The sequence below is a fragment of the Hydra vulgaris genome, chromosome 04 (assembly GCF_038396675.1).
Source record: "Hydra vulgaris chromosome 04, alternate assembly HydraT2T_AEP".
Lineage (NCBI taxonomy): Eukaryota > Metazoa > Cnidaria > Hydrozoa > Anthoathecata > Hydridae > Hydra > Hydra vulgaris.
The window spans coordinates 39,736,004-39,763,534 of NC_088923.1; the positions used below are offsets into that span (position 1 = coordinate 39,736,004).

Consider the following 27,531-nt stretch of genomic DNA (forward strand, 5'->3'; position numbering starts at 1 on the left):
GACAACCAAAAAAAGTTTCCATTGCTTTCAGAAGCTGCCAGAAAATGGCTGTGTGTTCCTGCCTCTTCAGCTCCTTCTGCGAGTTTTCAGTTCTGGAGGTAACATTGTCTCCTACAAGAGGACCAGTTTTTCAACCTGAGCAAGTTGAAAAAATGCTTTACATCCAGAAAAACTACGATCGAGTGAAGATAAAAACCTACAAGCACACTTCCACTGAAGAGGCCATTGCCGCAAATGATACACCAAGGACATCTACTTCCTCATTTTTGCCGGAAGGGATTGTCCCGCTAGTTGATCTTGGAGATGATTCTGAAGATGATGATCCTTTTGCTACACCTGCCACAGCTACACCTGAACCTGCCACATCAACTCCAACTGCCTAATTTGTTGACTTTACTTAATCTTTTTTTATGAAATAAGTTACTATTTAACTTTTGATTAAATAAAATGGTAAAGTTGGTGTTTGTTTCATTTCTTTCTTCCTTAAAATCTTTTAAACTTTTGTTTAACTTATGACTAAGTAATTTTAAATTACTAATTTATTAAAACAGTGCAATAAAAACTAAAAAACATGTACATTTATAATTTTTAGACCACTGGGTAATCATTGACAATCATTGACTTTCCTGTCCTTTGACTCCACCATTGGTGCTTTCTTTCGCGTTATTGATATATTGCTTGAAAGGCACTTGGCAGATTGGGCAATATTTTTCTTCCTTTCCACCTGCATCAAATCCATGGACAGTGCATCTCCACGCCTGGACTCGAACTCACAACCTTTGGATAACAGACTCATGCCTCAGACCATTGAAACATTGCTAAAAAAACTTTCAAAAATACATTATTTAAATTTAACAAAAATATTTATTATATTAAGAACCAAAATACTGATTTGATGGCATCAAAACATGGTCTTTAGCCCTCTTTAATTTAAATTTAATTTTTTTTGTTTGTTTGTTAACCAGTTTTATCATCTGCTTCGTGTGATTCGAACTCACAACCTTCCAATAACTGGCGAGCGTCTTAGACCCCTCAACCATCAAACCAGCTTAAAAAAACATCCCAAAAATACATTATTTAAATTATAAATTATAATGTATGTATAATGTCACATTAATGTGTAATTAAAATTAGGGATTTTTTACTACAATGTTTCAATGGTCAAGTGATCTGAGGCATGAGTCCGTTATCCAAAGGTCGTGAGTTCGAATCCCGCCAAATCAATAACAATCTATGACGTTTCGCGATTTGACTATTTTTTTAACTTCATCACCTCTCCAAACTACGTCACATTTCAAAAGCAAACCATCCTCAAAGCAAATTATGACCATTGAAACATTTTTTTTTTAACATTTTTTTCATTTTCTCGATATGTATCGAAATGTATCGAAATGTATCAAAATGTTTCGGGAAAAAATGGTTTCGAGATCCCGAAAATCAATCGGTACTCTCGTAACTTCCGGGACCCAATCGAAATAAATTTTTCGAAAGTTTAAAAACCTTACTCTCGTAACTCAAAAACATTTCGAGAAGAGTTCCATTACTAGTCTCGTTTCGTAACGTATCGAAACAAAAATAGTTTCGAGAATTCCATGCTTAGTTTTTTGGTCTTTAAATTAATTTCGAAATTTCAAATTTTTAGACAGATTAATTATTTTTTTGCAATGCATTCTATTGTTAAAGTTTATGCTAATAATACTTTCTTATATTCACCTTTGTTTTGATTAAAATTTACTTTTTTTTGGTATTTTTGTTTTAAAATATAAAGTTACTAATTGCCGAGTCATTAGATTTTTAGTCAATTTTGAAGGGAGTTTTGAAACAGGTTCTAAAAACCGTTAAAATTTTTCTAGTTTAACTGAAGACTACATACTTAAATTTCTAATCCTAACTTTTTAATACATTTTCAACGTAAATTTATTCATTACATTATAATGATATGTATTAGTGACTTTTAATTCATTACAATATGATAATAGTCTTTACGCTTGTTTTTTGCTTGTTTTGTTCTTTTCATTTGCGTTAGTGGATGTTTTTGAAAAAGCAGTTGCAATATGAGTTTGAGCTTGTTTAAATAGTTCTTTAATACGTTTCCTGTCTTTCTTTGAAATTTTCACCGGCAAAGTCACAACTGTTTCTTGTTGTCGGATGATATCATCAAATTTTTGTGATATTGATTCCCATATGTGAATCTAAACAAAAAAATAGCCTTTAAATTTTGATTAAAGAATTAGTTTCTATGGCGTTTAGAGGTAAACTATATTTTAAGTGCCGTTGTTAGCAAACGAAGAATTAGGAATCATTCTTTTTTTATTAAAAAAGCCCATATTTTTTAAATGATTATTAAACCCACCAATGTAAAACTTATAGACTGGTTTTTAGAAACTAAAATAAGATGTCGTTTGGGCGATGAAATTTTGAATGAGCTCTGCTCCATCAAAACTTATTTTCGAACTTATCAAAAATAGTTACATATGCATATTATATCTCTGAAAACAATAAGCTCCTTGTAATTTGATAATTAAGTATGTGTTAAATCAAAAAGGTATAATATAGCTGGAGAGAGAACCAGTGCCCCCGAGAGGTGAGGGAGGCATACGTGCCCCCTGGGCGCCAAGATAATAAGAGAGCCAAAAAATGATAAAATTTTTTTATAAGTGTCTATACAATGATTAACATTTAATATCAATCTTTTGTGATTTTACATGATGTTTTGATAGTATAATTTCATTTAATAAATAACAAATTTAATTAATTTGCAATGACGGTTTACATGTATACGGATTACTATGTTTAGCGCAGTGAGTTTTCTTATAGAGAGGACTTTTTTTGTATGGATATATAAATGTATATAGGCATAATATGAAAGTGACAACGTATTACATTTGACACGTAATCTCACGAAAGTATTAACATAGTTATTTCAATGTCACCCTATGCAATGGCATCTCAAATATTTAAAAATGAAAAGTAAAAATAAATGAAGAAAGAAAAAATCAAAACAATTATTTTAATATATATTGATTAATACATGAATTTTTTTTTTAATGATTGTTGTTTATTGTGTTGCTGTTTCTTTTTATATATATTTATATATATATTTAATATTGTTTCATATATATGTATGATATTGCTCTGATGGTTTATGGATTAAAAATCACAGAATGAAGCATAATCTCTGCTTATGTTTGAATAAATAAAAAAGACTGTTGTAAATATTTTGTATTGAACTTTGTGCAATATATTTAAGCATTGTTTTAACCAGTATTTTTATGCAGTAATAAATCATAGATTAAAGATGGTAATATACTAGTTCATAAAATATTTTTAAATTGATTTTTTTATGATTCTTTAACATTTAATAAAAAACGCCCTCAGCTTTGAAAATAAGTTAGTTATATTGGGCCATTAAAGATTCTAATTTGGTTTGAGGACATCTTTTGATTGAGTCCTTAATCCTCACCCCCCTTCCCACCTCCTTAATGGCTTTGCAAAGTTATATATGTTTTAAGGAGAACTAAAAAAAGTTGATAATAAGTTGTTTTTTTATTTTCTTTCTTTGATTGCTCCTTTCAAAATTATGTACTTAATTGGGAAATTTTACCATTCGGAATAAATTAAATCTGTTGACTCATCTGCTGATTTGTTCCTTATAAAAAAATAATTTTTCGGACAAAAATTTTTCTTTTTATTGAAAATATTATAGTTTGATTAGTAAAGAGTTAAAATTAACTGATCCATAAAAAAAATTCCGGGGCTCTAACTCGTACAATCGTGCTGTCAAGAGAGCGCAAGATAATGAGAAAAGTTAAGATTCGCTGAAAACGTTAGGCTGGTTTACTTTGGTTCATATTCATACAAATGAAGTTAGTGTTTATTATTACTGTTATTTTTATTATTTTGTTTTTAATTATTTTTATTTATTCGGAAATTTAGTTAGGTAGATAAAAACAACGATGAAATAAAAAATGTAGTCTATTATGACGAGAGAAGCAGTGACGAAGAACCTCCGCAGCTCTCTACAAAAGCAAGTGCATTGACTTTTAAGGATGAATCGGGTATCTATAAATAATCAAGCAGAACTTTGTACACGACGTAGCATTTTTAAGGTTTAGTCATATATTATTATACCAGGTAATTCAAATTATATATTTAGCTGGAAGCGTAGGAAGCGATTATAAGTCATGAACTCAACGAACACTAAAGAGAAGAGTATCATTAATTTTATGCCTACTTGTGAAAATGAAAGTTACGATCAACAAAAAGCATTTGCGGGTGATTCAGGTACAGCTACCACAATACTTTTTATGCTGACTTATGGTATTCATTTTTATTTTATATATTTATAACCATTATCGATTTTATATTTAGACGAAACCCTAGAAAATTATTCTGCCGCCATTTCTCAAGCACTGTGAACGGGCTAAAATCATTCAGAAAGGTTCTTTTCCTCTACCTGATGTATTGCCCCGCGATAGAAACAAAACATGTCTTTTCTCCGTTAAAATGGTGAAATAAAAGACGACTGTAGAAAGCTGAATGATCGAATTATACCACATCAAAACAACCCTGTACAACAAAGCCATTACATCATCCGAACTTTTACAAAAAACTAACTGATGAGAGTGAGATTGATTCGGGCATCAAACAAACTTTAGAGTCTGAGGTAGCAGAGTGGCGTCAAATATTGCGTTGTATTTAGGATCTGACACAAACTATGGCGTTTAGAGGTAAACTATATTTTTACTTGGCTATTGTTACTTTTTGTATAAACAGTATACCTTTTTATAGATTTTTGTATTATTAACAGGTTATACTTCTTCACTACGAGAGCAAGAAAATAGCAATTTCCTAGGAGCTCTAGAAATGATTTCAAACTACAACAAAACAATAAAAAACCATCTAGAAAACGTGGCTTGTCACCAAAAAGAGGAAACTCAAATGCAGGCACAATAACTCTCGTGGGAATCACAGAATGAGTTTAAACGTGAGTGTGCTTTATTGGTTCAGTGTGCCCTTTTAAAGGAATTGAGGGAAACTGGATACTTTACAGTCATTATCGATAGGACGCCAGGTGTTTCACTCACTGAACAGATCACTTTTATTATTTGCTTCGTTTACTTCAGCTTCAACAAAAAAAGTTGGGTGGTAAAAGAGCGCTTTTTTTGCGTTGAAAACATGGGGAAAAAAAAGAGTGAATACTGTGAAACTAATTTGTGATGTTTTAATAAAAGTAAGTTTTGACTTGCTGAAATGCCGCGGCCAAGGTTACGACAACGGCTTAAATATGGCTGGAATTTACGTCGGGGCACAAGCGTTAGTTCAACAGAAAAATCCATTAGCTCTATATATTCCTTGTGGCGCCCATAGCTTTAATTTTGCTGAAGTAAATGCAATTGAACCTTGCGCTGAGATTATGACTTTTTTTGGTAATATCCAAGCTCTCTACGTATTATTCAGCTGCAGTCCGGCTAGGTGGAAGATTCTGCAAGATCTGACTGGAATCTCTCTTCACAAGCTTTCCGATACCAGGTAGTCAGCTCGAATTATCACTTTTAATTCAATTGCAAAACAACCAAGGAAATTATTGCTGCCCTCAATCATACTATAGAGGATCTTGACCTTACTGTTGACATGCTAAATTAAGCTGTCTTTGATAAAAAATTTTATATCCTTTGAAACTGCTGTGCTTTTCATCTTTTGGTATGAAGCTCTACATAACATCTAGTAGTAGATGAAGTATGCCGTTTGTTCCAGTCATCTTCCCTAACAAGAGATAAAAAATTTATTCTAATTTAACAGCTAATAAGCGGTCTTGGCTGTATCCGCTCATCACGGAATAATATTTTGGTTGAAGCAAAACCTGTTGAAGGTCCTCTAGAGTTTTAACCAAATACATTCAAAGGGCCTACAGCCTAATTTACCATATGTATGTATCTTATTTCAACGCTTTGCCCCAGGTACCATTAAACCTCTCGGCGGCCCTGGGGAGAACTAAGGATAAAACACGTCATTTTCTAAGGAACAGTCTTTGTAGTAACATAACTTTTATCTAAAAACCGCGTAATTATCATAATTGAAAGTTAACCATTTAAATTCCAATTTAAAATAAAATTCTTAATAAATATAATAAGTTCTCGCTGAAAAAACCTACTTTAATAACCTAAAAAACCTCTAGGTAAACAGTGAAGCAAAATATAAATTTTAAAGAGATAGTAGAGATTGTCTTAAACTTTAAAGAGATAGTAGAGATTGTCTTAAACTTTAAAGAGATAGTAGAGATTGTCTTAAACTTTAAAGAGATAGTAGAGATTGTCTTAAACTTTGATATTTATACCTACTATCGAGGTTTTCAAAAATGATTAGTTTACCTAGATCGTGATTTTTGTTGTGATTACTTCTTGATTGTTCAAACAGTTGTTAAAAAACTTATCCAGTTAACTTTTAAGGAAATAATCCACTTCGGTTACAGCTTTCAAAGCTTACAAACTACACACAAAATTTTAATCTTTCTACGCGAAAGGGTCATTTTGACTTGCCGCTGGAATAATTATACTACTAAGATTGTTAAAAACAATTGAAAACAATTTTCGGTTTCATTCTCCCTCCAGCTGTTCTCCTTGATAAAATTAAAAAACCAATAAAATACTTTATAACTTATTAAAACATTTTTTTTCAATTTTTATTTGTGTCATATTATAAATTTTTGAAAATTTAACTAAAAAAATATGTTAATATTTTTTAAGAAAAGGTCCTTCATAATCTCGCGATTTATCCCGGTATCCCTGGAATAGGTAAATGCAATCCTAAAATTACGGATTAAATATATACGAATGGATTACAAACCCTGTAAAGCTTAAGTAAAAACGAATACTGTTGACATAGAACCCTTTAGATTTATTATCAAACTTTCAGCGTTAACTGTTTCTTTCAGTTTGGAACAAAAACTAATCTGTCGGCCCGAAGAATAGAGTGAATGAGGCTAAGTTTTCCATTAAAGCTTCAATAATTTTTGATGCTTTAATATAAATTCTGCGAACAATTTTATTCTAACTTATTGACATGATTTTCATTTAATATTTAAAAAATGCTCTTATTTTTTTAATTATGATTACTAAAACTATTATAATTAACTTCTTGTTTGTTATTTTTCATTATTATCATCAAAGTATGATTTTTAAATGTTTACTTTGTTTATGTTCTATGTGTGTATGCTTATTATTAATCATGTTATATTTAAAAACTGGTGTCACTCCTTTGATCAGAATTCTGTCTAAGTGACACCATCCTTATCAATCATTTAGTTATTATTATTAAATACTTGTAATTAATTTACTCATTATTATATTATTTTATATTATTATCATTTTTATATATATATACATATATATTTTTTTTATTAAGCAATTATTTTTACTTACTACAATCAATAGAGTTATGAATTATTATTTTTTATTATTATTATAATATTTATTATTATTATAATATTATTGTATGATTTAAAAAGGAAAATAAATATCTTTTTGTTGTTGTTTATTTAGAAATGTGAGGACGGGCATTGTCATAGAGGAAGTTCCGTTTGTAATGCTCAGGGTATTTTTTTAAGAGTTACGCCTGAGGCTTGTGAAGTTAAGCACAATCGATTGCTTAATTATGCTGTTTGGTAATGCAGCACACGTCTCACAAACTTTACTCCTTTTTGATATTTTATTTGTATCTAGATGTTTATTATATAAAAATATTCTGAATATTTTTTTTAGACTTCAACATGCTTTGTGTATTTTTTTCCCTTGGCTTTAAAATGGATTTTACAATATCTAACCATTCTGATATTAAAGATAATGTTCCTATAGGCTTGACGATGCAGTAAAATTGACAATGCAGTATTTTTTTAAAACCATTTATACCCTAAGAAAGCTCTTTTCTGGTTCCTATTCCATGGATTGGTAATGCATTATATACATATGCACAATTATTGTCTCCTTCATATTAAAAGAAAAAAAATTTCTTTTAAAGTCCTGATTTTTAAGTACGCATTCGAAATAACAATACGTCCGAAATATGTACAACTAACGTTACCGATTATTTTAATACATTATAAAAAAAAACTTAAATTGATGCTAACTGGTAATGCATTATATAAATATGCACGGGTCATTGCAAAAGTCATTTCTAGTTTTAGTTTTGTCGTTTTTCTGATTGTGTGGTATGTTCTGTTTGTGTGGTATATTTTTACTGTGTGGTATGTTTTGGCTGTGTGGTATGTTTTGGCTGTGTGGTATGCTGTGTTATTTTTATATACAAATTTGGTTTGAAGACATTCATTACAGTTTGGTTTAAATGTATGCATCAAACTTATGTTTTTTGAACTTTCAAATAAAAAAAAGTTTTATTCCACCCATGGATACCTTTAAATATATATTTTTTAAACAAAAGTTTAGCTTTTTATTAAATACCAGAGCAACATTTTCTTCCTTAGTTCTTTTGTCATTAAGGTGGTATATCCCCATTAATTTTGAAATTTTTTAGAAAAATCAATTTTTTGAAAATTTATTTTTTAATTCAAAACTTTTCCTACAACAAGCTTATGAATTTGTTTTTTTGTAATAAACAAGGAAGTGTGTACAATTGTGTGTTTTAGAAGTCCGTAGCAACGCCATAGCAACGCATAATTTTTTTTTTTTTTTTAACTTGCTCAAGCTTATAAACATCAATAGCTCTTTTTTACTGCAGCTTTTTGTTTATTTTTTGCTTCATGTTTATTTTAAAAGCTATAACTTCAACAATTAATGCGAACGTGTATCAAATGCTTGCATGCTGTTTTAATTTTTTAATATTCTTGTAGATAAATTACTAAATAAGATATGAGACGCTCTATTGCTCGATCTAAAAAATTAAAGTTTTCTTTTAATCAACATCTAAAATAATCGAAGTTTATTCAGCTTGAGACATCATTTTCTGATCCAAGTTTATCAGCAAGTTCCAGAAAAATAGTAAACACTGAAATATCTGGAAGTGAAAAAAATTACAACATTATTTTAAACTTTAATATTTTAAAACTAATAGTTAGTGAGTTTAAGTGCCCCAAATGTGGAAATGAAATTAGTTTAGAAAATGATTTAAAAAGCAAGAAAGGTTTTTGTTTTTATTTAACTTTACAGTGCCTTTGTTGCCCATTTAGAAAAGGATGGCACACGTCTTAGTTTTCTACCAAAAAATCTAAAAGTACTCCAGGTGTTCCTACTGCATCAGTTAATTTTCAAATTGTTACTGCTTTTCGCGAGATTGGTAAAGGTTATCAATCTATATGTAAATTTGCTGCAGTAAGGAACATGCCATCTCCTATGAATTTTAAAAACTATAGTGCAATAAATAACAATTCGTTAAATATATATAATGAAGTTGCTTCTGCAAGTATGTCAAATGCAGCAAATGAAACCAAAGATATTATTTCTAAATTAAGCAATGTTAATGATGTTACTGCTTGCCAAGTTTCTGTTGATGGTACCTGGCAAAAGAGAGATCATCAGTCTTTAAATGGTATTGTTACTGCAATATCAAAAGAGAATGGAAAATGTCTTGATTCAATTTTGCTAACTAAATTATGTAAAGTTTGTAGTTATTGGAACAAAAAAAAGTCAATTCCAAGTTATCAAAATTGGAAAATCGATTATGTTTGTGAAGCTAACCACAATAAATCATTAGGATCCATAAAATAATAAATGCGGTAGTGGTGTAGTGGTAAGAGCGCTCGCCTCATAAGCGAGAGGTCCGGAGTTCGACTCCCACCACGTCCCTGGAAGTACCGCGCTCAACTTAGTTTCTCCGCGCAGCGGCCTTGCTCGGAAAGATTCGTGTTTCGGAGTTAAAGAGTTGAGAGAGGGTTGTACCACGAATAACAACTAAAAAAATAAAAATAATAAAAACACACACAAAAAAAAAAAAAATGAGTAGCCTCCTCGACTGTAGTGGCCCCCCTCGGGCCTTGGGAGGTAAATAATCATAAACCATAAATAAGCTTCAAAATTATTTTGGTATGGCTATCCGTCAAAATATAAACAACCTACATGCAATGAAAAAAGCTGCTTGGGCTGTTTAATTTCACAAAATTGACATAAATGAAGAGTCAGAGAGACACAAATTTTACCAACGAACTAGAACTAGTTGGTTTTTGTGGCAAAGTAATAAAGTAACAGATGAATCAACATAAAACAATCAATAAAACTAAATTAAGCTTACCATTAGCAATTAAAGCAGTACTTATTCCTATATTTACAGATTTGACAAATGAAACTTTATTATCAAAATGTTTGCACGGAGAAATTCAAAATAACAATGAAAGTGTGAATGGCTTAATATGAAAGAAATGTCCTAAAGATTTTTTTATTGGAAAAAAAGATCTTGAGATTAGTATGAACTCAGCTATTATAGCATTTAATGATGGAGGCACAGCATTTCATTACTTGAAAAAGTAATAAGTGCTGGAGGTATTGAACCAAGTATATTTATGCAGGAAGGACTTTGTAAATTGGACTGCAACCGAATTAAAAAAATGAATAACAAATCAATTGCTAAAGGTAAATTAAGAAAAAAACAGCTTAGAGCATCAAAAAAGGTTATATAGATATTGAAAAAAAACTGGAAAAGAATCCACAATATAATAGTGGAGGTTTTTAATTGGCTAACGCTTCTTTTTCTAATATAACCAACTTTTATTTTGTGTTTTTCTCAAAATGTCATTTTTACCGAATATGTAAATTTTAAAACGTTATACTTTTAGTTTGGAACCATATGCTGACTTTTCAGGGTGCTTTTGTTACTAGTTGACTTAGGTAATGAACCAGAATTATAAATAACTAAGATGTATAAGTATGTTTAAAGCCTTTTTTTCTTGCTTTTTTTGTTAGAAAATTTTCTAAATATACAGAAAATTATTTTTAAAATGTTCTATGCATCCTCAATGCAAGATTTTGATTCATAACTTCTTCATACCTATAAGGAGCATTTTGCCCCTATAACATTTGAAAGTTACGTTACAAATTATAACGTAAACGGGATTCGTGGAATCTGTTACGTAGTGGAAAATGTTACGTAACAAACACATTTTGAACTAATGATACTATCATAGTAATCTATAAAAATTTTTAACATATGTTCATATATATACATGAACAGAGATAAAGAACTACTATTTATATAGAGAGGGAAAGCACTACTATATTTGAGAGCTATGAAAAGAGAAAAAATAAAGTGAAGACCAGTTAGAGAGTGTAAGCATATACTGCTTAGAGAGTGCAAACTACTCACATAGACATGGTTAATATTTTTCTATACGATGCATCATAAGAAAGCTTGAAATTTTATATACATTTTTGCTTGTGGGTTTATAAAGACTCGTAAAGTATTACGCTTGTATTTTTTGCCAAAAAAAAGCGAAACGTAACGTAACAAAATCTAAATACGAGACTGTAGTTAAAATACGTTTCAAATATAGATTTTTTTTAACGTTTAGTTACGTTTCAGTCTACACTTTTTAAAAGTTGCACTTTATAAGTTAAAATAAAATAATTGAAACGTAACTTTGCGAATTGAAACTTTTTATTTTCTCGACAAATTAGTTACAAAAAGAATTAACTATTTAAGACGAATCTATTTTACAATTAAAATAAACAAAAATAATTAGCTGTTTTAAAAAATATTTTTTTTAGTAACAAATGTCTCGACAAACGCATTGTTAAATAACGTAACTCATGATCATGATTTACGGTAATTAACAAAATTGTTTTACTAACAATACTATTTAAGTATTTTTTTACTAGTTACTTATTTATTAGTTACTAACAATATTATTTAAGTATTTGATTACTTATGTATTCGATTTTTGAAAGCGCAATAACACGTCAAAACTATTGTAATTAAAAAAGTATTTTAAAAAATTAACCCACGCTTGTGGGTATTTAAAAAAAAATACCTTTTATAGGTAAATACAACTTATAGAGCTTTATTATTTAACTTATAGAAAAAAAGTACCTTTAAAACTTAAAATAACTACGTTCGGTTAAGCAATTTGAGGTACTTATTACCTTTAAAAGTATAACCAATCGGAAGTAACGTAACGTAAAACATTTAAAAGAATTAAAACGTTTTAATTCTTAAATGTATATTATTGACGTATTTTAATTACGTTAACGCAATTAAAATACGTCACAAATATAAATTTTTTTACGTTACATGACGTTTTTTGTTTTTTTTAAAGCATAACAAATTGAGACGTAACGTAAAATTAAAAAAATTTCTATGCTTGAGACGTATTTTAGTTACGTCTCAAATCTAGATTGGTTAGATTTTATTAACTTAAAAAACAAACAATTGAGACGTAGCGTTGCGTATTGAGACTTTATCGTTTTTTCGTGTCATAGTAACCCATTGAGACGAAGCTATTTTACAATAAAAATAAAATAAAAGATAGTATTTAGCGATACGGCAATGATAAACAAACCATTACTGCATTATAAAGTTTATTTACTTAATATTTAATTAAAAAAATAGAGAATGTAACCTTGTTACCAATTGTAACCGATTGAGACGTAACGTAACATTAAAATGTTATAAGGTTTTTTTTTAATTACACCCAATTTTTCGCAATTCGTATGGAATAAGTGGGGCAAAAATTGAGCAATCGAGATTTCTTATATAAAAAAAATCAGCGTACCTGTTTTAACTTGTGTAATGTATTTTTAATTTTGCATTTATTATTTTTAAGAAATTTTTTTGAATGGGGTGTACCCCTTAAATAATTCTTAAAAATTAGAATTGCAGCCTATGCTCCAAGATGCGACTTGTATACGTTAAAAGACTCTTATAAGCTAAAGAAATCTTTTTGTTATAGAAAGTATAAAAAAAAAGCTCTGATAAAAAGGTTAAAATATTTATCTAAATACAATGGCTGACAACACATTGTATTTTAATAAACAACTAGTTGTTCTTACATTATTACAAAGGTGAAATGATAAAAAATTCGCTAATCAATCTTAAGCCAAAATTGTTCAGATAAGATCCGCCCGCAAAAGTTACAAATTTAAGCAGTCATCTGACTCTTTCTTACTTTGTTGGTCCGGAAAGCTGGATCATTTTTAAAATTGTTGGTGTTTCTGAGGAAGATACCCAGCAAATATTTTTCTTATTTAGATTTTACAGTTAGGATTTACAGTGCATCTATATATACATCTCTCATTGTTTACTTAGTGGGCCATTAGTGGCAGCCGCTATAAATGACCAGCTAATATCTTTCCTACATGTTAATAATGGTTAGTCATTGTCTAGCCATTTTTGGTCGTTGCACTAATCGTCCACTAAGTAACCGATGAGCAAAACTACAGTGGACCGCTCAAAATGTCTATATAGGTCCACTGAAATTCCGCTATAGAATGTTTGCTGGGTATTAATCAATGGATTAAGGGAGATTCTAGCTACTTGGGTGATTTAGAGAGCTACAGAAAGTTTGTGAAAAAAACATGCCAGTAGCAAATGACTTTATTCAAATAAAAGCTTTATTCAAGCTTTTTTTGCAATTCAATCTGAAAATCAAAAGCAAAATGTTATTTTTGTAGCAAGAGAAAAGAGAAAGAAGATGCCGCTAACTAAAAAGAAAAAGAAAGGTATTTGCAAGGAAAAAGTTCAACAAAAAAGTAAAAAATAATATTTGGAGAAATTGATATTGCGCATTTTGTCATCAATTTCAATAATGATTTGCAAAAGTCATTATTTAAAATAAATTTATTCTTAAGCAAATAAAAAACTTCTTTTCTTCAGACTATTAAGTTTACACATGACCTTATAAGATGAAACTTTATATATGATCAATTTGATGTAAATGACAAAGATTTCACAGTGTCCCTGGATTTTAACATATTTTACAAAATGACACAGGTTAATGTATATCTTTGTGTAAAAAATTCTTGAAAAAATATATATTCTGTCGATAACATATTTATAATGACAAAGTATGTAGATTTAAAATTTTGACAAACTTATCCAAGCAAATACAGCCATGTTAAAACAGCCCTCAAAAGTAGTTTAATGTCATCAAAGCAGCTAAGAAGACATCAAAACGACAAATACGTCCCGTCAAAAAATAAATCCCATCAAAAACCTACCTTAACACTGATCAAATTAGTTAATTATGCTATAAAACTGCTTTCTTTTAATGTTAAGCTAACTTTATGATAACCCTGATCCACACCATTGGTATAATCCTATAATCCTTTTATTTACTTTCAAAAATTGATTTGATTGATTTGACTTATTTACCATAGAGTTATTCGTTAAGCTATTTTGTTGAGGTCCTGTTTTTACTATTGTAAAGCAAAATAAGTAATTATTTAACATATATCTTTTTAGGACCAAATTCCCACAGGTATATTTATTTTTTAACATAAATCTAACCTGATTTAAACCATTAATGTACCAATATTGATAAATATTTTTTTCTTCTTTTTCCAGGTATTCGCCCGCTTCTCTAATAAGAATTTTTTTTCCAATTATTTCTGCAGCATCTTTAGTGGTAAGCTCGGAACCAACACCATTATCACGAATTTCCCAGCGTGACCAATCTTCTGGTTCATCGTCGTCCGCCCTAATTATCATGTTATGGTAACAGGCATCTGTACTTTTCTGAGTTCCATCAAATACGCAAGAACAGCGAATAGAGTCTGCCGTGTGTGTTCCCAATAAACCTAAGAAAAATATAATAGAAGAATGATTCTTCCAAACATTCGGTATTTAAATAAGTTTTTATGCCATTCAATAAAACATTATAATTTGTTTTTATTTGTTTTAAAATTAGTTTTTCTCTTATAAAAGTTAACGTTTTCTGAATTTAAACGTTTTCTGAATGCACAGACAATTTTTTTTTTGTTGCCGAGTAAAATATGTTTTTCTTATAGTATTTCTGATTCTGATTTTAATGTGTGATTAACGATTTTAGAACTTCTTTTTTTATATCACGGTTTTAAACATATATGAAATATAACATATATGGGTTCAAATAATTTCAAATATTTGCGTAAAACCTCTGATATTATGTAGAAAAGCTTATTTAAAAGTAATTCCACTTTCAAAAAAAAAAAAAAACTTTTCTAAAAATTTTATGTCAATAAAAGTTTTCATTTTACATTTGTTTACGAAAAAATAAAGTAAAAAAACTTTAAGAGTTTTATAACTTTTTTTTTTTTATAATAAAATGAAAATCATATTTATTACAAACAAATATTATTTTTAAAGTCTCTATGAAAAATAAGTGACAACGCTTTATTAAAATTTTCGTAATTATTATACATCCGTAATTAACTATTTCTACGGTTATAAATATAGTATGAATATATATATATATATATATATATATATATATATATATATATATATATATATATATATATATATATATATATATATATATATAATAATATTAATATAAAAATACTCTACTTATATTAATATTATTATATATATATATTTATATATATATATATATATATATATATATATATATATATATATATATATATATATATATATATATATATATATATATAATAATAATATTAATATAAGTAGAGTATTTTATTTTATATAGATCGACTCGTCGTTTACTTATTAAAAAAAAATTTTAATATTTGCTCTAAAAAGGGATTTACTCAATTCTTAGTTAAAAGATTTGCGATGCGAATTGTTTCAAGCGTAGGGTAATGAGGGGTAAAATGAGACATTTAAGCTCTAGTTTATCTGAACCGACCCGTGTAATAATTTTTGGAAAGAGAACAATATTTTTTGAATTCTTCTTATAACGTTACAACAATAAAAAAAAAAAAAAATGAGTTTTATAACTGTAATGGTTAGGTTTCTAGAGATCAATTATTGACAACATTAAAATTGTTTAACATTCTCAAAAAATCTATTTAATAATATTAAAATTTAAATAATAAGAAATAGAAAGCAAATATTTTTAGACTCGCAGGTTTTATTGGAACATAAAAGTACGTTTAACTTGTAGTTTCCATCGGAAAAGCGGAAGTTTAAATATTTTGATATAAATCATTAAAAAATTTTATAACCATGGTCAAAAATGTTTATAACCATTGTCAAATTAAAAACCGTGGTTTTAGCAATTCCAACTAAATTTTTAATTCAAAGTTTATTTTGACATTTTTAGAGTTTAAACTGATGATAGAACTTATAGTTGAAAAAATACCGCGCTCAACTTGTTTCTCCGCGCAGCGGCTTTTTTCGTCAAGGTTCGTGTTTCGGAGTAATAGAGTTAAGAGAAGGTGATAACCACAAGTAGCCTCCTCATCTGTAGTCGCCTTCTCGGCTCTAGGGAGGTGAATTATTTAAAAAAATAAAATTAAAAAAAATTAATAAATATTTAAATCTTGATTGTTAAACTTTTTTTGCCTTTTCGTCTTGTTTTTAGGGATTATTTTTCATTTTAAAATATTGGTACATGTAGTAGTTATAAGCGTACATGCTATAAAATTGCAAGTTTCACAATGCTAATAAAATTAAATCTTTAACTCCTAATTAAATCTCCTTATATATATATATATATAAGGAGATTTAATTAGGAGTTAAAGATTTAATTTTATTTCAGGATTTAAAGATTTAATTTTATTTCACCATTGCTGGATCATCAGGAAGAGTGCTCTTCCTGATGATCCAGCAATGGTGAAATTTCAAGTCGAAGATAAAAGTTAGATAAGTGTTTTTTACTAATTAATTATTGCTCTGTTCTTTAAGAACATTGAGCACTCTATTTGTAAAATACACTAACATAATTTACATATATATATATATATATATATATATATATATATATATATATATATATATATATATATATATATATATGTATATATATATATATATATATATATATATATATATATATATATATATATATATATATATATATATATATATATATATATATATATACAAATATATACATAACTCCTAATTAAAACTCCTAATTAAATTATCTTTAGTTATTATTTACAAATAAAAAATTAAAGCAATAAATTTAAACAAAATATTGAAGACTTTCAAACTTTTTGAAAATTTTAAAAAACATTTAATTTTATAAAAGTTACCTTCTTCAATTTTTACAGAATCTTCACATTTAAATGTATCTTTACAATTAGGGCGCTTAACGTGAATATCTTCAATCCAATTATAACCAAATTCGGTATAATTTTTGCAATCATCTGCACCCTTTTTTAGATGAGATGCGTAGAAGTTATAATAGAACCTTCCTTCGTTTGATTCGTCTTTTTCGTAAGTTTGAAAAAGAATTCCACCAACCTTAAGATAAAGTGTGCAGTACATACGATGTAGGTGAAAACCAGCTTCTATTTCTTTTACTTCATTTATCGATGGTTTTTTTGTATCATTCCATGAATTTTTCTTTGAAATTTTTGGTCTGAAACTGTTTGAACGTGAAACTATACTTTTAAAAAGCTCTCTAGTACATAAAATTTGGTCATTGCTTTTTTCAGCTGGATACAACCCTGCGCAAAACTCAAGATTTTTTTCAAAGTACAAATACTGATTTTCTAATAAATCTGCTTTTATTTTTAGTACAGTGTTATCAATATAATCTTTCATGTCTTTAAGTTTATCGTTCACTTCATTTCTTAGCTTTACAATTGCTTTATTTGTTGCATCAATAATGTCCTGCGGAGAAGGTGTTGTCATATCATTTAGTATTCCAAAAGCAAACCCAAACACGCCTAAGCATTTTGATATTTTTGAAAGATTATTTAAAACTTTTTTATTATTCATTATTCTTTTAGCGGCTTCATTTTTAACATTTTCAATAAGTGATTGTGTTTCTTCTGAAAGATATTTACCAGACTCTGATGTTTTTTTACCTAAATCAAAAAAGCTTTCAAAAAATGATTCTTCTAATACGGCTGTTGGATTTCCTATTTCTTTTATTTCCACATTTATTTTTCCACCATTATAATTGCCACCACGACAAACACCATGACCTATACTTGAATCTTTCCGGTAATAGAATGTTTTATATTTCTGTCCCGTCACGAAAACGAAACTGCAAATCAAAAGCAAGGAAAAAAACCATAGAATTTTTGTGGTCATTTTCTAAATAAAAAGATAAATCAAATAAAAACATAAATCAAAATATAAAATTATACTCTAAAACAGTACAAAAAGCCTTGTCAGTCAAGCCAGTGTCAGTTAAATACTTTAAGGTACCTAAATAAATTAGGTTAAAGTAAAAAATATTTTTAAAGTTTTTATTTTTTATTAGAATGAAAATATTGTTCAATTTCTAAAAAATTCACTTTTTGTCCTGATTTTTAATTAACACCCAATCATTTTGATTTCACCCAATCATTTTCACCCAAAATTTTGGAATTCCTGGCATAGTTGTTTTGTTTTTTATGTTACTTGAGTTTACAAATGCTTGTAGTTTATTTTCATCGTGAGCACGTTGGATACCCCACAAGTTAACCGATCAAAATTCCAAGAATGGAGTTGAAGCATTTAAAGAAAATTTAGCCCTTTTCAGAAACGGCCCATGGAGACTATGTGATATTATTACAGGGGATGAGTTGTGGCTTTATTTGACACAAGTTGGACACAAGTCGGCTAACGCTAGTTGGGTCGGTGAAGGTGAAAGTCCAAGAGCTATAGTAAGATGCGACAGGTTTCAGCCAAAAAACATATTCTACATCTTCTTCAAAACAACAGGTGTTTTTCATTTGGGTTATATTGAAAAGGGAGACACTATTACTAGTGAATATTATATAAAAAATTGTTTGAAACCTCTTATATGCGAAATAAATAAGTAAAGACCTAAAACAAGCGCTCAAAATTTCAAATTTCTCCATGATAACGCTCGATCCCATGTGACTCAAATCGTCACAAATTGTATAAACCAAGCTGGAATTACATTAATTCGCCACCCACCATACTCACCAGACTTGGTTCCATCCGATTATTGGGTATTCGACTTGATAAAAAAAAGTTATTGATGACGTTACTGACGTCGAAAATCAAAAAAATTTGCACAACGAAGCTACTTCAAAGTATACCCAAAGAAGAGTATAAAAAACGTTTGACAAATGGCTTGAAAGGATGCAACCTTGTATAGATAATAATGGACATTATTTTGAACATTTAATAAAATAACATTAAATAAAAAACTTTTTTTTTATAAGGGAGTTCTACGAATTTGCCTAACGACCTAAGTAGATAAAAATTACGAAAAGTTTAGCTTTTATACAGTTAGGTTATAACTATTATAACTAGTTATAAATGTAATCAAAGTTGTTAGTAAGGTCAAAAGAAGCAAGACCAAGACCAAGGCCAAAAGTTGCAAGGCTAAGGACAAGGCTAAGGCCAAGAATTTTAAAGTCAAGACCAAGAATAAGAGTTTTAAGGCCAAGGACTACGCAAACATTTTCAAGTCCGAAGAATTAAACTTTTGCCTTACATTGCCAGGAATTAATGCGTAGCTGAGAATTAGTAAACGTGTCGAGACGTATTGTATCGAGCATTTGTAGACGTTTCAAGAAGCATCAAAATGCATTGTATTGAACATTTTTAGACGTGGGCACAAAACGAATTACCCAAAAATAACACCAGGTATGTTGAATTATTGTTAATAAAGAGTAATTCCATGTCAAAACAACCAGGCCATGCAACCCTATATCTTTGGATTTTTTTTATATTTTTACCATACTTAGTACATTATAAAATAAGATAAATCCCAAAATTTCAAGGTCTAACTCCCAACGGTTTGTGAGTAATGGTTGTTTTAATTTTAGCTACTATTATTGATTTGGTCATTTTCCGCCATTTTTAATTTTACATTTCTCTTTATAAAACCAAGCCTTTAAACGTGTGAATTCTAAAAATAAGTGACTTAGTTAATCTCAAAGTGAGGAATTTAAATATATAAATAAAAAACTCATTTTATAATTAAAAAGTACCTAAATATCAATTATAAATGTTAAAATAATGGACACCTGCCACTGTAAAATTTTTAGGTGTGCGGTAAATTTTTTAAGCCTAAAATTTCAAATTAGGTCATTGTATGTTTGAAGAACATTGTGTGAAAAAATCATTTACGCCAAATACATAGTTTTGAAAATATTTTACTTTTGTACTAAAAATGTATATATAATTGCAGGGGCGGACCACGAATTTTTGGTGTTTGATTTAAATAACTTCCAGCTAAGTTCTATACTCCAAACCTTTGAATGTTCATACTTATGTCATTTAAGGATGTTTTGCAAAAAATTGCACTGCGAAGAGTCTGGTAACAAAATACCCTAAAAAGTAGAAATCATCCGCCCAAACGTAAAGGGAATTGATTTTTTCAAACAGAAAAATTACTTACTTTAGAGACTAAAAATTGTACATATTTTTAAAATTTAGTCAAAAAATCATTTGGCATTCAGAAGGTATAACCATGTTACGTTTACAACCCCCTCAAAACGAGGGGGTTGTTTAATTAGGTATAATTTCAAAACAAATCATTATTTTTCAATGAGATTTTGTTACCTTAAAGAAATTTCTACCTATTTTAGGATATTAGAACTCATATTTCAAAAAATTAATTTCCCCCACGTTTTAGATTTCTAATTTTTTGCAAAACATCTTTAAATGACATAAGTATGAAAATTCAAAGGTTTGGAATATAGAACTTACCTGGAAGTTATTTAACTCAAACACCGAAATATTGTGGATCCGCTCCTGAATTAAACGTACAATTTTTATTTCTTTTCCTAAGAGTAATTCCATTTCAAAACAACCAGGCCATACAACCCTAAATTCACTGATTTTTTTTTCAATTTTCGTCAAAGTACTTTAGAAAAAAAGGATAATTCCTATCTAAATCTAAGTGGTTCTCAAGTTATGAAAGTTTTTTTAATGTGATTTTTATTTTCTTTTTGTTTCCTTGTTTCCTTGTCTTTTCCAATTACCAAAGTTTAATTGCTAAATTCAGACATATTCATGTAATTTAAATGTTGCAATTAGTTCTACATAAATAATGTAATTAATACTTGTGCATTTTTAAATTTGCAAGTATAACATTTTTTAATTGATTATCAAAATGATTTCACGTGATATTGGTAAAGTTTTGAACTCAGAATGCCATAAAACCTCATATTCTAGAAACAAAGAGATTTTTTTACTACATGACCTACACACTGATACTCGTCAAAACATTTTATGGAGAACTGAGTTGCGTGCTTGTGAAGAACTATTCAGCGTTTGTAATCACTACTTTCACTACTTTGGAAAAAGATTTGAAAAGAAAAATGGCAATTGTTATAATGTTTATAAAGTGCATAAAAAAACTAAATAAAAGGTAATTTGATTTCAAATATATTTTATGTAATTATATCAAAGAAACACTTCTTTAATTTTCAAATTGTATTACTTTTCTGATGGATGTTGAGGACAGTATAAAAATTTTCAAAATCTATGACATCACTCAGAAGATTTTTTATTGAAAGCTGAATGGATATTTTTTGCAACCAGTCATGGCAAATCTTCTTGTGATGCAATAGGTGATACAGTAAAACGAACAATTGCAAGAAAACATCCAAAGAAAAATCAAATACTAACAATCGATGCAATGTTTGAATTTTGCACTCAAAAAGCGCTCACAATAAAGTTCTTTAAAATTGATAAAGGAACTATGGTTAATGTTAGAGCTACATAAAATAAACGATTTGAGAATTGAAAAACAATACCAGGAAGTCGAGGTACATACCAGTTTCGAAAACATCTATGTTATTTAAAAAAACTAGTAACGATATAAATCCAAAATCTATTAATATAACTAAAAAATCAAGTTACCAAAATTTAAGTTTAATTAATTTTGAGCTAATGCAGAAATACAAATATTACGCATGTACATATGACTCGTTCTGGTGAATTACAATAATTGAAGAAAAAGATGAAGAATATAATGATATAAAAATAAAGTTTATGCATCCACACGGTCCATCTGAACAGTTTTTCTGGCCGAAAAGGGATGATTATTGTTGGATACCAATCACCAATAACATTTTGGTGCACTTATTAATGTAACAACATTAATAAGTGCACCAAAAATAATATCAGACAAATATGAACTTTCAAAAAAAGATTTTAACAAAATTAATAAGTATATGTTTGTAAATCAATAACTTTTAATGGATATATTATAAAAAATTGTATATCAATTCAAGTATGCATCATTTTTATTTATTTTGAATACTACGATAAGCGAAATATGCTATATTTGCTTTTTTTGAAATATTTTTCATTTAATTTTTAAACTATGTATTTGGCAGAAATGATTTTTTCACACAATGTTCTTTAAACATACAATGATCTAATTTGAAATTTTAAGCTTAAAATATTTACTGCACACCTCAAAATTTTACTGGGGCAGGTGTCCATTATTTCAACATTTATAATTGATATTTAGGTACTTTTTAATTATAAAATGAGTTTTTTATTTATATATTCAAATTTCTCACCTAGAAATTAACTAAGTCATTTATTTTTAGAACTCAAATGTTTATAGACTTGGTTTTATAAGGAGAAATGTAAAATTAAAAATGGCGGAAAATGACCAAATCAATAATAGTAGCTAAAATTAAAACAACCATTACTCACGAACCGTTAGGAGTTAGACCTTGAAATTTTGGGATTTATCATATTTTATAATGTACTAACTATGGTAAAAATATAAAAAAAATCCAAAGACATAGGGTTGCATTTAAAAAAAAAATTGGTTGTTTTGACGTGGAATTACTCTAAAACTAAATTTTATAAAACAATAATGTATAGCACATTTTAAACACAACTTCCATACAGGTTAGATAAAATAAACACAACTTGAATTAAACACAACTTCCATAGAGGTAAAATATAAATAAAAGGTTAACTATGTATACCATGTAACCATGTAATCGTGTAACCATGTTAACCAAATAATATATAGATTATTTGATGTTTTTCAATTTTTTTTTTATCAATTGTGTTTTTTAATCACTTAACCTTTAAATGTAATATGTTTTAAAATTAATTTGAATTTTAGTTGTTTTCATATTCGTTGGTGGAAAACGAGTCAATTTTACGGCGATTTTAGGCGAATTTATTTTCCTCATATTTTTGTTTTGTGTTTTACGTCTTAAAAAATACAATTTTTAGCATTGGATCTAATTTATTTATGATAATAATTGAACTTATAATATTACAACTTTATTGGAAGATGTAGCTATCTAGATATTGCTGCTTTGTAGCTATCAATATAACTAAGATAAATCGTTTGCAACATATCGTAGCAATGTAGCTGGCTCCAACAACAAGTCTGTAGTTTGTCGATTATTACATATTGCTGCTTTGTAGCTTGCAAAATTGTTACGATATATCAATAGCTACAAATTGTAGGTATGTACCTAATATTGTTTTTTATTATTTACATTTTTGTATTTATATATTTATATGTATAATCCAATCTTTGATAATTCTTTTCGTCACTTTGCACATTAGAAAAGGCGAGAGACACCAGCTTGTTGCGGTTATGATGCTCTTTAATGAGCTGAACTTGTCTCTGCAGACCTTGGTATGCAGCCTCTAGATATTTACAAGCTGGAAGAGGATAAGCTACAATACCAGTTATTTCGGTGGAAAATGAGCCAGCAAATAGCTAGCTTCTTGAGCGATTTTTCAGAGATTTTTTTTATCATATTATTTCGACGAAAAGTATCAAGCAGATAAGACGCGTTTTTATTTGGTTACAAGTTTTCGGGTTTTTTTTTCTGCCTTGTAATTTTTAAATATAATATATGTTTTAATATATGGTATATATATATATATATATATATATATATATATATATATATATATATATATATATATATATATATATATATATATATATATATATATATATATATATATACATATATATATATATATATATATATATATATATATATATATATATATATATATATATATATATATATATATATATATATATATATATATATATCAGGCTTGGACAGGAAGGCGTGCGATTTCACGCGATAGTATGACCACACAAACAGTTTTTATTTTTAAATCATTTTGAAAGCTTGACCGCGGCTGTTAAAATGCTTTGTTTACATTTTAAAAATGCGCCAAAAAAAAAAAGTATCTAAGCTATGAGGAAACTTAAAAAAAACTTACATGATTATTTTATATTTAACTTATTATTTTATATTTAATATATATATACATATATATTAATATACCTATATAATATATTTATTTTTTTAATTTATAAAGTTATGCATATTTTATGATTATAAACGCTTATAAACTAATTCTATAATTTATTCTATAAACGTCGTTCATAGAAAATGTAAACGTTTTTCGTTGACGTATTTCTCACAAAAGAAACAATTTAGTTATTTTTTCTTTTGTTTTTACTACGAAGAATTGTTAAGAATCTTTTTTTGTTAAATGCGCGTATTTATTAAACAATCATTAGAAGTAAGTTGTTACTTTTTTTAAAAGAGTTTCGTATAATATTATAAAAACATTAGCAACGATAAAAGTTTAAAAGTTCCAAACGTAATTATAAACTTAATTTAGCGTTATAGTTTATTATTTATTTTAGTCAAGTATTTTTTCGGTTTTTTTTATTTTAGTTTCAGTTAAGATTTTTTTATTTTTCATTATTTTTTTCTACGAAGATTTCTTTTCTTTTTTCAAAATAAATTTTGTTTAAGTTTATTTATTTAAGATAAAAGTTTCTTAAGTTAAGATAAAAGTTTTTTGGCGCATTTTTAAAATGAAAACAAACTAATGTAAATGTAAACAAAGTCTTAACAGCCGCGGTCAATTTTTCAAAATGATTTACAAACAACAAATATTTGCGTGGTCATATTCGCACTCCAAATCGCACGCCTTCCTGTCCAAGCCTGATATATATATATATATATATATATATATATATATATATATATATATATATATATATATATATATATATATTGGAAACAGTATATATATATTTTATAGTAACATACATATTTATATACAGTGTATATAAAAAGAAGTATTTTAAAATATTGTTTTTTATTATTTACATTTTTGTATTTATATATTTATATGTATAATCCAATCTTTGATAATTCTTTTCGTCACCTTGCACATTAGAAAAGGCGAGAGACACCAGCTTGTAGTTATAAGCCTTGACATTGTATACTATATAGACACTCAAAGACAGTATACACAATAGAGAAGGCAAAAAAAAATAATTAATTTTTGGCACTTCTGTAAATTTTTCTGTCCTTTGTCTTCTGGCGCCCCTATTATCTTGGCGCCCGGAGCACATCCCTCTCGGTTGCCTTTAATACAGTTGTATTCAAGGCCACCGAAATTCACTGTATTCAAGGTTGTATTCAAGGCCACCGAATTTCACTGTATTCAAGGCAACCGAGAGGGATGTGCTCCGGGCGTCAATTACTTTCTAGACTGCATTTATTACAATACCAAATTATACGTCAATTTTGGCAGGATCAAATGAGTTACCAATGTGAATCAATGTTGCAGCAACGTCGATCTTCAGCATTGGAAAATCTAATGTTGCTTTTTGTTATCAATACTAAACTTTTTATGCATAAGTTTTATTTATTATTTGAATAAATAAATTCAAATATAAAATCTTTTTTTTATACTTCAGGTGCAGCCCGCCAGATAGAAGCTTTACAAGCTTTTGGAGACCAGGTAATCAGCGCATTATAAAACTAATTGCGACACAACGACATGAAATCACTGCTACCCTAAAGCCGTGCTCAAGCTTTAAATAAAACATTGAACCATGATGAGCAGATGACTCTTCTTGACTATGTAATAGAACTTTTTGCAAAATGTAAGATGATAGCAAAATCACGATGAATCTGAAAATTTATTTTTTTTCAACAAGATTCTTGAAAATCAGCTTGAAAGAAATATCTTTAAAGTTGCGCATCATCGTTTTATTCAAAAAGTTTAACCTAGATTTGGCATAGTGAAAACTTTTTCTTAAAAATCCTCGTTCATCTGGTTGAAAGATCAAAAGCTTGCGAAATAGAAGAAAACTTCATGAAAGATATTTTGAACCTTAATAGTTCCAACAAGTCTTCCTTTTTCTATATGCATGAGTGTATACTTATAGAAAAACGAAGACTTTTCAAATTTTTAACAAAATGCCATTATTTGCCACAGAAGGTGAACAATCTTTAAGTAAAACTAAAAATTATTTGGAAAAAAAGGATTGTAGGAACACAAGACCTAAAAAAGACATCTTTTAAACGTTCAAAAGACAAACTTTTTACGTCCAGTGCCTATTGGGTTATAGAAAATCTATCGGGCACTCGCGTTAAAAATGAATTGGATACATCTCTGTCGTTAGATGGCATAATAAAATATTAATTAAAATTTTAAAAAGCAAGAAAAGAGTATTTTCAATATTACTTTCAAAGAATTTGTCTATTAATCCTAACTAGTAAAATGTTAAATGTGTTACATAAGTTTTATTTAATTCAGATGCGTTTCATGAAAATAATAACTTAAAACAACAGTATTAGAAATAAAAACGCGGTTATTAGCATGCATTAGTAAAATATGCATGATAATAGGGATGCTTTTGCTGCTAATTATTGCTGCTATGCCTCGGGCGTCATTAAAGCTCTCGGCGGCCCTGCCTGTATTTATTTATAAACGTTTATCTTACCGAAAAGTTTGTTTGTACTTAAAAATGATATTTGAGGCTTTTTAACAAATTTTATTAATTTTTTTTTCTTTTTCCAAACAAGTTTTAAAGCTAAGACTATATGCAGTTAGCAAAGGTCGAAAAAAATGTTGGACATCACAACCCCTTGAATCATTTTTTAAATCTGCAAGAGGAGGGCAACAAACCATTGTTCATTTTTTCAGTAAAAATAAACAATTTTTGGATGCCCCCATTAATTAGATCTCAAAAACAGTCTGATGGGCGCCGATGTCCGACACTTATTTCAACCCCTGAATTAGGTCTCATCAAGCTATTCTTCACTGTTCTAGACCAGAAGTTGGCACCTTTTAAGTATCTTCGCGATCTTTTTCCAAAGCCATCCGAGGCTTAAGTTAGAGAGTCTTAAGACAACAGATCCAGAATATCAAAAGTTGTGTTGCGTAGTGTTATAATTTGATTGGTAGTTGTAGCTATACTGAAAAATAACTAAATGATTAGTTTTTTTAATAAACTATCATATCCTTTTGTTTCTTTGTATAAGACTGACAACACAAAGTCTCATTTCTGTAATTATTTGGAAAAATAACTAAATAAAAATCTTACATTAAGTTTTAAAGAACCAAAATACAACAACTTTCATCTTTTAACATAAGTTGTAAACTCGGGTTTTTATATTTGCATTGTTTACTTTATGCTTGGCAGAGCACATCAGCTATGCAAAACATTTTGCGTTTCAA

General features: G+C 28.3%; 1 protein-coding gene across 1 annotated transcript; it reads right to left on the minus strand.

Moving 5' to 3' along the window:
• Positions 1-1,877: 1,877 nt before the first annotated feature.
• On the minus strand, positions 1,878-27,447 carry LOC105843176 (uncharacterized). The gene is made up of 4 exons (XM_065796328.1): positions 27,398-27,447; positions 17,148-18,159; positions 14,446-14,735; positions 1,878-2,192 (listed from the first exon to the last, which is right to left on the minus strand). Exons 2-4 carry the CDS (start codon positions 18,154-18,156, stop codon positions 1,983-1,985), a joined length of 1,509 nt encoding a protein of 502 aa, XP_065652400.1. The 5' UTR covers positions 18,157-18,159; positions 27,398-27,447; the 3' UTR covers positions 1,878-1,982.
• Positions 27,448-27,531: the final 84 nt, after the last annotated feature.

Coding starts and splice junctions, on each gene's coding strand:
- LOC105843176 (XM_065796328.1), bottom strand. CDS start 18,156: ATGACCACAAAAATTCTATGGTTTTTTTCCTTGCTTTTGATTTGCAGT. Junction 14,736..17,147: donor TTCTGTAAAAATTGAAGAAG/GTAACTTTTATA, acceptor TATTTTTCTTAG/GTTTATTGGGAACACACACG. Junction 2,193..14,445: donor ACATTAATGGTTTAAATCAG/GTTAGATTTATG, acceptor TTTTTTGTTTAG/ATTCACATATGGGAATCAAT.